Below are 18,059 nucleotides of genomic sequence, written 5' to 3'. Positions count from 1 at the left end.
GGAGAATGACGTCCCGGGATTTGCTTGAGAAGCATCTATGGATGCAAGCCAGCATTTTGGTCGCTTTACTAACCGCAGCGTCGCACTGCAGGCTCATGTTCAGGAGCTGGGGCCGGATGGGGCAGCCTGCTGCAGTGGATGGGGACTGGCCAAATCATCGAAGCTCTCTGAATTTGTTCTGAATTGATTTGGAGAGCTTTGAATCAATTTGGACCTTTTTATTGGACCCCTGATTTGATTTGGATTTGGAGACTCGGCCACCAAATGGGGCTGAATCGCCTCCGAATTGAATCAGCACCTGAAGGTTCACACAACCCTATTGTATAGCAAGGATATATAACCTTTTTTTGATGTACAGTTGAGGAGAGACCTGCTGAAAGTCTGGGGTAAAGGTAAAAATGAAAAGAAATAGGGGGAGATGCCTTGGTGTTGATAAACACTGAGGGCATTGATAGATATGGTCTGGGAGTGTCGGGGGAGGGCTAGAAGTGCTTTAATTAGAGTGGCTTTGAGAGTCACTCTAATTAAAGTGCCTGGAGCATCATGTGTATCAATATCCCTGCACTGAAAAAAGGCCACCATTTTTCAGCGTGGGGACGTTGATACACGACAGTGGAGTCTGCTGGAGCGCAGTAATTACCATGCTCCAGCAGACTTGATTAATTGTGTCTGCTTTGATGCACTGTAATTACAGCATGTCAGAGCAGCCTCGCTGCACGTTATATAGGTGGAGTTTTTATTTGGCTACTACAGTCCTGGTCTATTATTAAACTGCATATTTTTTACTGTACGTCTGTATAAACCAGATTTCTGTAAGTACAGTAAGAGATATAACTGTGTTGTCTTTGAATATATATTTTGAATAAATATTCAATCATCTTTAAAACACAGTATTTTAATAAACCAGATTATACCACTCTTGAGTTGCACATTGCCAAAAAGACTTGAGCAGCTCATTTTATAAGGTATTATTTCTGCATTATATCAAGTGACTTCGATTTAAAAAAAATTAAAGCATCAAGCCTACAACAGATTTTCAAATATTTCAAAAACATTTAGAAATACTTTTAGCTGATGGTTTAATTCCTGTCTGTTTTGTATATAATTTTGTTCCTAAAATATCTAAGTCAGATTTATTTACTAAGATTTGTAAGCTCTGACATAATAATCAGTCTTACCCACTCTGTTCTCCTTTCTAAATTCTGATTAGGTGCCACTCCTTGGCTTTGACAGAAGGGCTTACCCTATGTTTCAACTACAGAAAATTGGACTTCAACAAGTTTGGGGGGCAGAGAAGTGCATTCTTGTTCTTCTCTAATGTTCTGGCTTGATTTTAAATTGTTATAAATAACTATATGGTTTTGAATTCTTAATCCCCTCAGGATTGATTGTATGTTCCATTCAACCTGTTGTATTCAATAAATTTTATTTTAGAGCTGGCTGGAATAACTGACTGATGTTTAAAAAAGATCTTTAAATCTGCATCATGATTTTCAAAGCGATAAAATGCTTTGTCTCAACTCAAATTTAAATAAGCATCTCAAACTTTGTAGTTAAGTGGCGAGTGTTATAAATCATGAAAAGCTATAAGAATGAAACTTTGGGGACTGTGGCATGATAAATAATAAGTCATGTGTAAACTTAAAACCCTGCCAACCATTCACTAAGCAACTGAAGTGCACTTTGATTTTATTTCGAGAACTTGGAATATAATGTTTTGTCAACTCTTGAATTAAAAAAAGAATGCCAGTCTGAAGCTTATATACTCTTCTGACATTTTTTAGGAGCTAGTCATCAAGGCTTTGAATATTGATATGTCTTCATTTCTTCCAAATTATTTTGTAAGTCTATTTTGTTTTTGTATCCAAAAGTAGCTCTGGAAAAATCTGTGTCATTAAGTGCTTCACTGAAATACAGTCATATCAAAGAGAGAGAGAGCAGAATTTAATTACTCAAACTGGGTATAATTTTTGCCTTTGCCCCATCCTCTTTGATATGCTTCACTCCAGCTATTTAGTATATGTTTTTCTGCCATGATTTAACATGCGTTTCTAAAAATCAATACGTAAGGAGTTAAGGTGAATTTCTTAACATTGCACAGGAAGTCAATACCAAGATTCAGTTCATGTTGGCAATATGTGGAATAATGCTGGGTTAGTTTTCAGTCAGTCATTTGCAGCTCATCTAGAGTTTCACACGGAGATTTAAGTTTTATGCAGCCCAAAATTACCCTGAGAAGAATGTTCTACTGTTCCCTAACCAGAAGTTGTTCTTCATTCCTTCTCCATTCCTCAACCAAATACAATCTTCATGGTCATCACTGGGGAAGAGGGACTGATAATCTGACTCTTACCCTTTGACTCCTTAAGATCTTCAAGAAATCTGCCCTGTATCCACCCCCACTCCAAGCTCTCTCTATTTCAACCCTTCTGTTTATAGAGAGGAGAAAACATTGTACCTCTGCCCTTTTATTCCTAATATTTCTCATTTGCCAGTTACTTGGATTACTGAACCAGCATCAGAGAAATCCCAGTTATTTATAAAAATTGCTAGACATCTTCCTTGGGATTACCTTTGGGAACCTTAGAGTTCCTGGGCCATAACAACTATTGTGTGATAGACAATCCCAAAGTGTTCTGTAATTTCCATTCTAAGGAGTTGAGTGCATTTCTGCAGCAAGCTCACTAAATATTCAACTCATACAAATAAGTGGGTGTCTTTCTCATCTGAATCTTGAAAAAGGAATAAAACCTGGGATGCAACAATTTTTAATAGGAAGCTTCTCAAAAAAAAACTTGATTTGGGGAAGATCACTTATTGCACTCCCTGAAGATTCAAGGAACAGGACAGCTGTAGTCAACCTAGACCTGGGCATGAATGGAAGGAGAAACTAATGTCCAAGATATCTCAAGCAAGGTTATGTGCTTTCCTGTGACTGTACAAGAAGAGCCAGGTATTGAGGAGTTGCTGGAGGTGTGCCTCTGGGTGGGAGGGACCATTCATATACCTTGAGGTGGAGATGTAGTGAGCTGCTATGATGCCTTGGGGGATGAAGAACATGAGGCCTGAGGCATACCTGGTAGCATTTGTACCCTGGGGCAGCTACAGACTCAAGTTAGTGTCCAGAATCCAGGAAGTAGCTAAGGCAGATCTAGGGTCCTGGTGGCTATGGGGGAAGGTATTCCCCAGCCAAGGAGTTAAGCTGCTTACCTGTACTGCCAACAAGCTCTGCTGAATGTCAAGCTAAGTAAAGAAATAAAATTCTTAATAAAATCGTCAAGTTGACAGTGATGGAAAGAGGAGGAGGGAGGCATCCCACTGTCTTCACTTCCTGCGCCTTCCCCCAAGCACTTAGTTGCCAGGATGCTAGAGCCTCCATGCACCTCCACCTGGCTCCTGCCCCAAAGCCACACAGCCTGAGCCTGTAGCTGTGGAGGTACCAAAATAGCTGCATCCATTCTGGCACCTAAGCCTCCGTTCCAGCAACCCAGAGCTCTCATCCCTGGTCATGCTACTACCTTGAGGCCCAGTTACACAAGAGCTTTCCTGAACCATGTTTGAATTTGGTCATCTACAAAATGCACAGACCAACCTTGATTTTTGACTTTTAGTTATGAGAGACTGATATGTTCAAAGGAGCTTGAGTTACGTATCCTTCTCAGCTGTCTGGTTCCTGAGCACATGAAGCATTCATTGAAATGAATGGGACTTCCATACATGTCAAAATCAGTCCATTCTTACGCATTTGCCTACCTATGGTTTTAGTGTCCTCATTTTAAACATTGAATTCTGCAACTGTTAATCTAGCTGTAACACTGTACTCCAGGATTCTCTTGGGTCTCAGTTCTACATAAAATACTACTAATAATTTAATCACTAATAATAATGATCATGGTGTGGGTGGGTCATCAAATGGCATGATTTCCTGTAAATCAGTTCTGAATAGTCTCCCAGACTACTACTCAGAGTTGTGCTGATACAGCTTCCATTTCCTGGATGAGCTGTAGAATCATAACAATTGTACATTAAAAAATAAAAATTATTTTAGTCTATCTTCCTGGCTGTGCGGAATCACTCCTTTTATACATGTACGAAGGTTTTTGTCTAATTTATTTAAAATCTTCTATAACACTGGAAAGATATTGAAAAAGCTGATCATAACGGAAATAAAATAAGCAACATGCGTTTTTGATTCCCCACTGCCCTAATACATATTTAGTGTGGATTTTTGATTTATCACACCTATAGTTTAACTGGCTCTTATTTTCTTTAGGGCCACCTTCTGCTCCAAGGAATGTGATTTTTAACATTAATGAAACAGCCCTTATGTTGGAATGGAGCCCGCCCAGTGACACAGGAGGGAGAAAAGATCTAACCTACAGTGTAATCTGCAAAAAGTGTGGGTCAGACACCAACCAATGTGAGATATGTGGTGGAGGCATCCGTTTCATCCCAAGACACACAGGCCTGATCAACTCCTCTGTGACTGTACTTGACTTTGTCTCTCATGTGAATTACACCTTTGAAATAGAAGCCATGAATGGAGTTTCAGAGCTGAGTTTCTCTCCCAAGCAGTTCACAGCTATCACAGTTACCACAGATCAAGATGGTAAGTTGTTTTTTTTTTTACTATGAATCAGTTACTGTGACTGTTCAGTGCATTCGGGGGGGGGTTTATGGACATCACTTGTTTCAGTGGCACTTGAAGCAAAGAGTAATAAGTGTTACAAATTGTTAGAAGCCAATAAATATCTCTTTCCAGGGTGGTACTCTTAGCTCACATTGCCTGAAGGTACTTGTCCCCCCTCAAAATTGTTCCCAGTGGATTCAAACATATGTTTAAGTGCATGTTTAATTACCCTTCCAGAATGCAGAAGCTTTCCTGAAACTGGGCCTACAGCTAGAAAAATTGGAACTGCTAGATTGGACAATGGTTTTGTTTAGGGTTAGAGGTAACAATTTATTTTGAATGGTTAACTTGTCTTTATTAATAAAAGTGATAGAAGTGTTAGTTAGGATGCAAAAAAATGTATCAGAGTCCACTTTATGGAAAACACAGCAACTAACCATTTTAAAGGAGTAGAGCATTATACTTTTTATGCACTAATTTCACATTTCTTAAAGGGTAAAAGTATGACATCCTAAATGTTGTTAATCCTTCACTTTTTCTTCAGCTTTAATTTTTTTATAGCTAAATTCATGTTGAGATAATTTATGGGAGATAAAATAAACTAAAAGAGTTCTTTTATCTTTTACTTCTACTTTTTTTTCTTTTCTTTTCCTCACTACTGCCAATAGGGATACCAGCTATGACCAACAAAATAAACTATTTCAGTAGTATCTTCTGGTTGGTGTTGCTGTAGATCAAAAGGTTCCTTTAGAATTATCCCTTGCTGACATTTGTTCTAGAAATTTTTTTCACCTACCGTGCTATGACATTGTAACTGAAGCTGAGGTTCTTACTACAAAAGAGAAACTAATAGAATCTAAAGTTTAAGTCAGCAGAGTACTTGGTAATAAGTTTTCTCAAAACTGGAAGTGCTACTGTAGAAGTATTAATAATGTCCAATGAGTGGACCCAGAGAGAGGTTCTGTTTGCATGAAGGCACTAATTCCTGCACCTGTTAACCTTGCAAGGTTCTGTCCACCTGCATATCTGGGACAGGCAGCTTTGTTGGTGAGAGAGTTTTATGATTTGTTTCTGTTTCAGGAAACAAACATCATGGCATACGAATGTTAATGACGTGCTTTGTTAATAAATCTTCACAGAAATAAGACACACAGAATCTATTTGCCTACCCTTAATACGATGCTTGGAACAAAAAAAGCTTTAAAAAAAACCCCAAAAAACCCTCCTTTCTATTCTCATTAAAGCAAAAGATCTGTATTAGAAGTGATTCCTATATGTACTTACTTTTAGAGGTACTGCTAGCCAGTGCTAAATGCATGTTATTGAGTGTGCACAGAAGGAGGTCACTAGAGATGTGTTTTACTTTTAAAATGGCAAACAGCTGTCTGAACACAGCGTATTGAGCTGTAGTTAACCAAAATTTTGTGGGTTTTTTTTCCTTTTTAAATAATATATCTTTTGCTGCTATCTTTATCCTGTATAACAAAATTTTGTATTTTAGGAAATAGGGAAAAGAGCTATGGCTTGATAATCAATTACATCCTGATGGTAAATCCTAGGAATGTACTCTTTCTGCACTCCACACAATAATTATTATATTACTAAAAGCATTACTGGAAAAACTTCAGAGAATTTAAAGTAAGATGTTCAGAATATACATCAGTTTATTTGGATATAAAAAGACAGTTTTGTAGGAAGAGGCACTGTGATAAATGGAATGACAAGCTTCTATAAAACATATTTATAAAGATAAAGCCATTTCTGCAGGCTTAGAAATTCTATAGTTATATAAAACTGTGAGAATGGTAGCTTATATATTTAAAAAGATAAAGAGAGAAAGATAATGTCAATAAGAAATATGCCTAGAAAGAAAATTAATTAAGTTTTGTTGGATGGAAATTATTTAGAAAAAACAATAAACATTTTTTATGAACTTCTGCTTAGGCACAGATAAAAATGGTGACTATGCTAGAAAATTGGAAATTTGTTATAAAAATCTGACCTGAGAGAAACAAAGAACACAGAGGGGTACACTTGTCTAGTAAAGTGAGTATTAATGTTTCTGAATTGCATAGAAACTTTTGAATGAAACATTATATTATGTTACCTCAATTGCGGTACATATTTTCTCATGTACGATATACCCCAAAATATAATATGGACCTTATTTTTGAAAGGCAGAATGAAAAAAACATTTTTTTTTCAGAGTTGGGGTTGAATAGAGCAGGGGCAGAGCCTAATCTTCAGATGCCTCACTCTCCATTTCCTGCTTAGGCTGTGAAATAGGAGGACAGAAACCAGGTGCAGATAGCAAAATTACTCTAAAATATGTTAGATTGATTAGTGAAATATCAAGACTATTAAAAAGGAGAGGCAGTCATTAACACCTCTGAAGTGGAGAACAATGATCCATTAAGTCAACTGATTCCTGAAGCTGCCTGAATAGTAATACTACAGCTGTAGCACTGTGAAGCAGGAATTAAGCAGGATGGTTCTATCCAGGGCAGAAAATCTGCTTCTCTGCTTAATGTACACACCTTAATCTTGCAGGGATGATTTTTCAGGGGAAATAAATGTTTTATGTAAGTAAATACCATATTTTTTCTATATTCACCAAGTGTAATTTCTCTGATCACCACCTTTGTTGTGTCATCCAACAGGGCTACCATACAGTGGACACAGTTTTCCAACCTTTATTCACATACTTAGTCCTTCTGAAATTAATAGTGTGTGAGTAGAGCTTAAATGATTATGCACTGTATACGCATAGAAGTCAATATGGCCGGATCGTGGCCTGTCTTTGGAATAACACCACTTTATTATCTTAGTGTGTAGGGAGTTATTCTGGTAGTACTAATCTAAAAAAATCCATCATCTATCCTTTTTAATTAACATAATTAGTTGAGCATTTGTCCCTTTCAGTGTATGTTCAATAATATTAAGTTACATAACAAGGTATTATTACTTCAGATTTCTACTACATGCTCATGCCGTGCAGAATTCTTACTTTATAATTATACAAAACATTCCCTATACCCTAATGTGTCCTTGTCAAGATTAAGGGTCAGATATTCACCCATATAATAAAGCTATGCTAATGTACACCAGCTGAAAATCTGGCCCAAGTTGGATTTATTTCCTTTTCATGATTTCTGCTTTTTGATGTCTTATTTCAAGCTAACAGATTATTCTTTATATAAGCAAAATCACTAGTTTCTTTTTATTTTTGTTTGATAAATTATGGCCTCTGGCATTTTGCTGGCTAAGTTAATATAATGAAGAGTACCACAGGGCATGCTTGGAAACTGAGGTGGAGTATTCTACCCCAATTAGTAAGCAGAGTTTTGTGAGTGGATCAAAGGGAGAATACATACTTATGGAACAAATTAACTCATTCCAAATGATTCATCCACTTCTCTATATTCAGGATATACAAAAATCATACTAAAACCATAGGCCCCACCAAAGAGATAAAATGATAATCTCCCTTCTAACAATGAGTACAATCAGAGACTAAAAGAAAGCAGCATCTTATTCTGAAATTAGGTTCACATAACAGAGTAGTCCTGCAAAAAGTTGGCCTTATTATATATCTGTTGCCTTTATGATTTATTGATTAAAGTACTACCATATCTCAGCAAATACTATACAAACTGAAATTTTTAATTGGGATAGGAAATGTGAAATTGTTTTGATAGTATTCATTTCCCTTTTTATTCATTCCCTGCAAACGTTCATGAAAGTGATTTTTGGTTTGTAGGTGTTTTGTTTGTTCCCCCCATTTTCAAGAAGTCTCAAAAAGAGAATGTGTTCGCAATTATTTGTTTTGACTATATTTTTACACTAGTGTCAGATATGTGACCATAATGCAGTATCTTTGATATATCTCTCGCTGCCTATAAAAATTTATTTCCCAGTTAGATAGTAAAGACAACACAGTGCAAATTAGATGACCATTTGCACACCAAAAATGCAAGAAGTTGAAGACACTTTTGCTTTTAATGTTATTGTTTCCAAACTGAAACATTAAAGTAACAGGTATTTTAAAAGTATCTGAGACATTTTTATATGTATGGCACAAGTGATGCATTAATCATACCATGAATTGTAAAATGCCTTACCTTCAAGCAATTTATGATATGATAAAATGGCAAACTAGCCACAAAGATATCCCACAATAAATACTGTACATTAATTTGAACATGTGGCATGTCAGAGCTGAGAGATGAAGCCCAAGGCTGGGTTGTTTAAACCTGTCCAGCCTGCATAGCTGTATGGGCCGCCTGCCACATGAGTTGACAGGTGCTGGACAGGGGTAGCTGATGGGCTCCCCCAACCTGAGAAGTTTAAGTTAAAACCAAACAATTTCAAGTAATAAATTAGTAAAATTCTGAGTCTATTCTAAATAGTAAATTTGTCTAATATTATTATTTAATGTATATTGTTTGTCCTGCTGTGTTTGGTACTCTGCATTTAAAATGATGCAGGGATAACATGAGACTGTTTTCATTACATATATGATAATGAATGCCCATGAAAACATTAATATACATGATGAGGTTGGGGGAATGGGGCTTATATCATTCTTGAGATCTGTGAAATTAAGTTACAAAGACATATTGCCATTTTTCAAAAGCTCATCAATTTAGCATGTTGTGTCAAAGGTCCTTCCATGCTAGAGAAATCAAAAAACAGACAAGCAAACATTCCAGCTTCTGAAAAAATAAATGCAGAAGCCTTCATGCACTGAGACCTTGATCCTAAGTACACAGTTGAGGCTCAGTTGAGTTTTGTATTTTAGGGGGTTCTTGTGCCAAATAAGGACAAACATGAGTAGGCTTGGATGCCTGTTCTTTGTGGGCAAGTAAGGTGGTGTTTTAGAATGAGTAAGTGTCTTGAACATCAAGTCATTTTGTTCCTTAAATTTTAGTGTTAGTCACTAAAATCGTGGTGTAAAACAGTAAAAAAAATAGTATGCTAAATGTGAATATTTGTTTCTCATAGTGCTGTTTGAGAGAATGAGATACCAATACAATTGTAATTACTAAAGTTTCCAAACACACTTGAGAGTATGCTGTAAGATTCTTAAAAGTACTTAAGACTTGCTTCTTTAACAGATAATTTAAGTGATAACAGAAGAAAAAACAGAAAAAAAATTATAACAACAGAGGCCAGAAAACAATGTGTTGCTTGACTTACAATATCTCCTTTGGTGTCTCCCTTATCGAGAACTTCTAGCTGAGATCACCTGTTTCAAATTAGATCCCTTCTTTGGGACCACACTTCTTAAAGTAGGTCAACATCTAAATGGATTGTAACCCAGACTGCGGAGACTGGCTGTTCTCTGAACATGGTGAAAGTTATCTTTTAACTTTTTTCTTTTTATTTAATGCACTTTCTTTAAACCAATTATAAGCTTTGTTATAGTTTTTACTTTTCAAACACCAGTTATGCAGTTTTGTGAAAAGCCTTCTTCAACACTGTGCAAGAAATTCTGGCTTCAGTGTATGAAACTCTATGTATATGCATCTAAGGCCGCATCAACATGAGCAAGAATGTGCTGTTTGCAGTGTCTCAAAACCTTTTGAGGCACCGTGAAACAGATACAGTGCATGCGTATCCATTCTCCATGCTGCATAAGGCAGCAAGTTAGCTACCAGGAAATCCACCAGAAAGTTGAGCCTAGCCAGCCAGAGCCACATTCCAGGTGCCGGCCAAGCTCCGTGCACCTGGATTGCCACCACTGCAGCCCCGGGAGGCCCCCAGGATCCCAGGTAAGGATCCTTCAACCTCCCCTACCCCACTCAGGACAGTTTGCCATGCACCAGAGTGCGTGTGCAAGGGCATACCCGGGGACAAGTAGCAGTGGCACAAATATGTGCGCTGTATTTGTCTATAGGGGAACACATGTTTCTACTCATGGGGACACACCCAAAGAATGTATAGTCTGTAGAGAAACTGCTGGTTGCAACTAACAGGTCTTGATTCTCAAGCCTGTGGAGATCACACTGCAAGGTCTTCACATTCTCGGCTTTGGAGTACTATTTCAGGGAGAGGATATTGAGCTCCCCCTATATATTTAGGTCTGCTGATTACTTCAAAATACTTCAATTATTTGTACATTGGACATGACTAAACTCCTTATGCATCTGCTGGAGACCTGCGGCAAGCCAAATATAGATGACAGTTAATATTGCCTTTGTAAATATAAGTTGATCCTTTGTCCTGTAAGAGAATACATAGAGACAGAATTTGCATTGGTTGTATAAACATTTCAGATTTTCAAACAGGATTTACTTTGTTGCTGGTTTTGTATTTGGATCTATACAGCCTTGTTTTAAGAAATCTAAAAATGAAGTACATTGAGTTCTTTAATTGCTTAAAATGAGAAAAACAATCTTCATATTTTCTAAAAAGAATGTAAGATCATAGTAAATGGGAATGTAGAGAGTCCTATGAGAGAAACAGAATACTCGACCCAATGTGTAGTAATTACTGACAGATACTGTTTTTAAAGCCAGTCTCATTTGATATTCTTAAGAGCTGTAATTTATGATTTTTTTTACTTACCAAAATTGTTCTTTTTTTGATCTGGCAGGCATATATGTTTTGCTGTTTGTTTAATACAGCAGAAACCAATATGATTCTGTTACACTAATGCCTTGTATACCAGTATTATCAATTTGATCAGCAAGAATGTACACCGCTTTGAGTAATGTTTCTTTAACTAAGGCAACATGAGAAGCTAAACTGAATGAAAATGCATGTTATGCGTTAGGTAGTTGGTGCCTTGCAAAATATTTCTCTCTGGTGTTCCCATCAATATGGGGGCTTTTGGTGTTTCAAATGTTTTTGATTCTTTGGTATATTATTAATTGCAATAATTAATGATCACCATATGAAGAAGATTTCCAACTGGATTTAGCTCTTTACGTTTCAATAACTAAAATTCTGGTTCCAAGCTGCTTAACTAATGATACGTTTCACAACAACATTACAATTGTTCCATTTTAATATGTAATGGGGACATCTATAAAGAAGAGAATAAACTAAACATTTTATATTTATTTGTAGTGTCAAAGGAAGAAATTTGGATTTTAAGTTTATTTTTTTTATTGTCCTTATTGCAGTCAGTGGGTGTTATGGGCATTCAGAACTTCATATGATCAAGCCTTAAGGGATTAAGATGTATATTCATCATCCTGGATGATTCTAAAATAATGCTAAATAAATCTATTTGTTCTGTTACACTGTACTCAGCTAGGAACCATATTAAGGTAATCAAATGCATGTATTCTGTTGGAACCTTTCACAGTGAATAAAGTATGGTTAGAAGAATCATCATTAAATATTGTATCCAGGGTTGGATACAAGAGATTCCAGATGTAAGATGATGACTTCAGTAATTAGAAACCTTTGCCACAAATCTTAATTGACTGACTTCTGAGATTCTTCAGAGTTACACAAGCAACCTTCTGTTTTCAAAATTTACCTAGACATTTCTGAAAGGTATTTTATTAAGAAAAACCTATGGTATTCCTAGTGCATGACGAGCAAAATGAAGACTTCTGCTTATTTCTTGGCAAGAGGAATTATTTTGGTCAAAGGCAGTAAAGGAAGACATTAATCATGGCTAGTCAATCTGAAACAAATTGTGTTTGTAGATGTCATGACTTTCACATAAACCTTTAGGGAGCATGTTCAAAGTGAAGGACATGGTAAATTACAAACCAATTCTGCTGATGTTTGCTACGGGGTCTTTAAAGCAATTATGTTGGTAGCAGGTTGCTCTGATTCATTTGCTTCTTAAATGTAGTTTCTTCATTACACACAGCAACCCTTCTCTTTTCCTTTCCTTTTCTCTTCCATCTGGATTTGCCTTAGGCTTGCAGTTTGGAGACAGTTTTCTTTTATATAGTATGATAGTATTAAGTTGTGCACATTGAAATAAAGTTGAAAGCATATTCAAAATTACATGAGGTTTCCAAAGCTTAAGAATTCTATTTGTTTTACAGTTGAGTTAGTTTAAAAAAAGTATTTCTAATAACAAGCTCTCATCTGTTCCTGCCCAGGTTTTATAATGAGAGATATCTGTCTGCTAGCAACATACTTAGATTGAAGATTTTAATATGCTTTCACCCTTAGAAAAAAATCAAACTTGCCTCCCTAGGAAAATATAACAAATTTTCTCTATAAAAAGATTTAACAGTAGTTAGGAAACATGCACAGAGTATTTCATTTTCAAATATGTGTTGTCCTCCTTAACCCCCGGGCATAAGTGACTAGTGTTAACTTTGTTAAGTGAGTGTCAAAGATTTGAAAGGTTTACTGGGGGAGGAAAGTCCACCCTTAATAAAAGACAATTTTATTGTATTACTGAACAATACCAAGTGTACAACAGAAAATCTAATTGTAATCAACAAAGCTTCCTTTATTATTACCATAGTTTATAGCATCCAAAGGGAAGTGCTTTTTCACATGTGTATATGTAGATATATGCATCTATATTGTGATTTATTTCCTTTTTTTCTCACTTAACCTAAAATTTTAACTTTTAAATGGGTACATGTCAAATCAAATATTTAGACATTGCTACAAATTCTAAAGCAGAGTTCTCTCTTTGTGTGTTTCAGTAGCTGAATTGTATTAAAAATGCATCAGATATAATTCCAGATGATATTCTCCATGTGCATAATTGCTATACAGGGCACAGGGATAGTACATGATTGTGAATGGGAACAGAAGTAGCCCACAGAGCTCTATCAAAATGTGAACCAAACTAAGAACATTTGAAGTAACTGTTTTTTAATGTATTATTACTTATTTGTATAAATTACCCCCAATAATTCAGCATATCAGATTGCCTGTGTTTTTGTTCTTGTTCCATTTGTTTTTGGAAAAGGGTGTTATCCTGTGCACTGGAATATCCAGTGTAAGAAAAGTGAAATGTTATGGTGTGTACAGGAAACACATATTTACAGAATTGAGCAACCTTGATTCATTGGGAGTGAGGGACAAAAATCTCTATTGAATTAAATGGGAGTAGTATCTGACCCTCACACAGTGTTCCTTAGAGCTAACTGGGTTGAGTCTGATGTAGTCCTTTTCTTCTCCTCCAATATGCTTGGAAAAGTAGGAACAGTTTTCCTACTCTAGTCAATTTGCAAAACCCAGGGTTTGAATTACAGGGGAGCTCAAAGGGGCTGAGTTCCCCACCCCACCCCACCCCCCGCCATAAGTCACAGGAGCCCTCCCCTAAGATTTGAAAATCTTAACGTAGGGAGGTCTCTGATTCTATTAGAGCATCGTGATGAGCAGCCCAATTTTTTTTGTAGACCCCACAAGAGCCAAATTATAATTTGAACCCTGGCAAAACCTGTTAACTTACTCCAGTTTTCATTCAAGCCTTCATTACTACTGAATTTCTCTTTATTTGTTGGATCTATTTGTATGTAAAAGATTATTTTTGAAAAGTCTGGCTTTGTGTACCAATCAAATAATACCTGCACCAGCTTCTAAAGCAGGGATGTCTAACTGCTAAGTAGCCAGGGGCTGAACACTCCTTGGGCCACACTAACAGAGGCTCCAATAAGAGCAGCATGCCCTCTCTACTGTACTGCAAGTTTCCCCTCCACTGTTGTTCCTCCTGCTTCCCTGCTGCAGTAGGCATGCCCTGCTGCTGCTCCCCATTCCCCAACTCTTGTGCTGTGCACCCAGGTGCTCCAACTCACCCTTAGCTTCCCCCGCACTACACTATGCCATTCAGGCACCTTGGGCTGTGGGCTCCACTAGCACTGAATGCTGCACTACACTGTACATCCCTGTTCCTGCAACCTGGGCAAGGGCAGGAAGGGGAAGAGGAAGCCAGAGGGAAGGGGAGCCTGGAGCCCCTGGCAGCTGCTGCAGCCATAACAATGGGGCAGACTGCTCCCACATAGGAGTCCAGGGGCAGCAGTTTAACCCCTCATGGGCTGCAAGCAGCCTGCAGGCCACAAGTTTAACAAACCTTTTCTAAGTCTTTGCATTTATAATTGTATATAACAGTTAGAGATTGAAGTATATTGTCTGAGTGACTCTTACATTATAACTTGATATGCAATGCAAAGCAACTAATGTGTGACCCTGCAAGTTACTGACAGGTTGTTAAGCCAGTCTCCAAATACGGGATTTTACATTTTGGAACTAAATGGCCACTTTATTTTATTAACTCAAATCTGTCTGGAAAACAAATGGACTGATTCAGATGACTGGTTCATATATACTAAATATTAAACTCTAAGGCATTCATTTTTCAGAAATAGGTTGTTCTGCTAAATTATCAAGCACTGGTTTTTATACTGAAATTGAACTTCAATGAGGACTGGAAAATATTGTTTTGGAGCTGAAAATAATGGGTTTGGGACATTCAATCTGTGATTCAAGGATGATGGACCTATTCTACCTTTAAAACAGGTATCTAGATAGATAGATAATCATTTTTGTACTTAACTCTTAGATTTTATACCAAGCTAAAAATGTCATTTACTCTCATTCTTTCTACTTTTATTGGGCTTGTAGTTCTCTTTTGCTGAAGAAAAACTTAACTGATATGACATCTATTTGATATTTTCATGGTCTATTGTTAGATATTTATAGGTGTTACTTGGTATTATTATAGTAAGGAAAAAAATGTGTTCCTGACATTTAGCATGCTTTTGTGTCACTTTTCAGGAAAAAAATTACTTCACTTAAACCATAATTTAAGAAATTTTAAAATAGGTAGAAAGTAGAAATTTAAAAATAAATAAAAGTAAGTGCAGAAAAATAAAATGTAATAAACATTATTTGCCTTTAGGTTTCATCTGTAAGTGTTGATCAAAGAAACAGATGGACAGCATAGGAAATTAAAGTTTTGTACTTGTCAATAGGGAAGTTTTGTACTTGTCAATACTTGGAAAAGGCCCAATGTGGTCCCCATTTTCAAGAAGGGGAGGAAGGAGGACCCAGGCAACTATAGGCCAGTCAGTCTCACCTCCATCCTTGGGAAAGTCTTTGAAAAAATTATCAAGGCTCACATTTGCGAGAGCCCAGCAGGAAGAATTATGCTGAGGGGAAAGCAGCACGGGTTCGTAGCAGGTAGATCATGCCTGACTAATCTAGTCTCTTTTTATGACCAGGTTACAAAACACCTGGACGCAGGAGTAGGGGTTGACGTTGTTTACTTAGACTTCAGGAAGGCCTTCAGTACAGTATCCCACCCCATACTGGTGAACAAGTTAAGAGACTGTGACTTGGATGACTACACAGTCCGGTGGGTGGCGAATTGGCTGGAGGGTCGCACCCAGAGAGTCGTAGTGGACGGGTCGGTATCGACCTGGAAGGGTGTGGGCAGTGGGGTCCCGCAGGGCTCGGTCCTAGGACCGATACTCTTCAATGTTTTCATCAGCGACTTGGACGAGGGGGTGAAGTGTACTCTGTCCAAGTTTGCGGATGACACAAAACTGTGGGGAGAAGTGGACACGTCAGAGGGCAGGGAACAACTACAAGCAGACCTGGACAGGTTGGACAAATGGGCAAAAAACAACAGAATGCAATTCAACAAGGAGAAATGCAAAGTGCTGCACCTAGGGAGGAAAAATGTCCAGCATACCTACTGCCTAGGAAATGACCTGCTGCGTGGCATGGAAGCGGAAAGGAATCTTGGAGTCCTAGGGGACTCCAAGATGAACATGAATCGGCAGTGTGACGAAGCCATCAGAAAAGCCAATGGCACTTTATCGTGCATCAGCAGATGCATGATGAATAGGTCCAAGGAGGTGATACTTCCCCTCTATCGGGCGCTGGTCAGACCGCAGTTGGAGTACTGCGTGCAATTCTGGGCGCCGCACTTCAAGAGGGATGCGGGTAACCTGGAGAGGGTCCAGAGAAGGGCCACTCGTATGGTTAAGGGCTTGCAGGCCAAGCCCTATGAGGAGAGACTGGGGCACCTGGACCTCTTCAGCCTCCACAACTGAAGGTTGAGAGGCGACCTTGTGGCTGCCTATAAGTTCATCATGGGGGCACAGAAGGGAATTGGTGAGGTTTTGGTCACCAAGGCGCCCCTGGGGGTTGCAAGAAATAATGGCCACAAGCTAGCAGAGAGCAGATTTAGACTAGACATTAGGAAGAACTTCTTCACAGTTCGAGTGGCCAAGGTTTGGAATGGGCTCCCAAGGGAGGTGGTGCTCTCCCCTACCCTGGGGGTCTTCAAGAGGAGGTTAGATAAGCATCTAGCTGGGGTCATCTAGACCCAGCACTCTTTTCTGCCTATGCAGGGGGTCGGACTCGATGATCTATTGAGGTCCCTTCCGACCCTAGCATCTATGAATCTATTAATATAATAAGTGTTAATGCAAGAGCCTTATTAAACTATCCTCCCTTCCTTCCTGCCTCCCCCCCCGACAATGGTTGCATATTGACCCTGACACGCCAACTCTAAGACTGAGGGTCTAGTTTTATCTTTGTGCTTATTTAATCTTTGACCTGTTGCAGTAAAACACTCAGTAAGAATCCCAGTTGTAATAGAAGCTATTGTTTATATATAACAATATACTATTAGATTGAAGATGCTAATTAATCTGATAGAAGCATGAGAATATCTGTCATGTTTTCTAGGCTAAGTTTCAAATCGTGACTGATGTCACAACCCAACTCTCATTAAAATATATAGGGTCTTTTCTCTGACTGCAGTGGCAGCTGAATTTTATTTTAAAAAGTGATTACAAAGTAAATTCTTGTTAATTTGCCTGTAGGATAATTCACCACTGTGGTTTAATTTAGCATTATTTCAATTCTCCCCAGCTTCTATCCTAAATTATCAGCTCCTGATTGGATAATTGTCCATGTTTGCATTCCCCTTGGAGTAGTGAATTAACCAGGGTTTGCCGCATTAGCATGGCTAGCTCTCTGTGGAACCTAGCAGCTTTCAGACCATGGCCAGAACTCTATAATATTTAATATTTTTAAATATGTTTAAATCTTTGTCGCAGGGCACCTCAGTGCCTGCTCCTAGGGAGTAGAAACTGCCAGGGAGAGAGAGCCCTGGCAGGACTTAACGAGCACAGCTGCAGGTTGCCAGGACAACTAAGGAGAGCTAGCTGCCTGTAGGAGGCAGGGCCTGGCCCTCATAAAGCCCAGGGCTGATGCCAGGCTGCCAGTTCTCTGCCAGCAGCCAGAGGGGTAGGAGCTCCTGGAGCTAGGAGGACAGCAATGCAGGAACTGCTCTAGCTGAGAGAAGGATGGCAGCTCTGAGAGGTTTGAGCACCATGGTTTAGCCTGATGGCTTGGAGTTAAGTTGTTATAGCCAGAGAGCGTTATGTTTGAGTTATAGCCAGGAGGCTCGAGTTTGTGTTCAGGCTTTGATATTACACCGGAGGCTTGGGTGAGGCTGTAGGGGTTGGAGGAGGCCTCA

The 18,059-nt window shown here is 38.3% G+C and overlaps 1 protein-coding gene across 1 annotated transcript in view; it reads left to right on the top strand.

The window, feature by feature from the left end:
• EPHA6 (EPH receptor A6) overlaps positions 1-18,059 on the top strand; it is a 549,557-nt gene that overhangs the window by 102,826 nt on the left and 428,672 nt on the right. The window contains exon 3 of the mRNA XM_025198213.1: positions 4,274-4,609. Within this exon, the coding sequence (XP_025053998.1) occupies positions 4,274-4,609 (336 nt within the window). The remainder of the gene's footprint in view (positions 1-4,273; positions 4,610-18,059) is intronic.

The sequence above is a fragment of the Alligator sinensis genome, unplaced genomic scaffold, assembly GCF_000455745.1.
Source record: "Alligator sinensis unplaced genomic scaffold, ASM45574v1 scaffold19_1, whole genome shotgun sequence".
In the NCBI taxonomy this organism is placed as follows: domain Eukaryota; kingdom Metazoa; phylum Chordata; order Crocodylia; family Alligatoridae; genus Alligator; species Alligator sinensis.
Note: the sequence above shows the minus strand (reverse complement) of the source record. Positions and strands in the feature narration are given on the sequence as shown.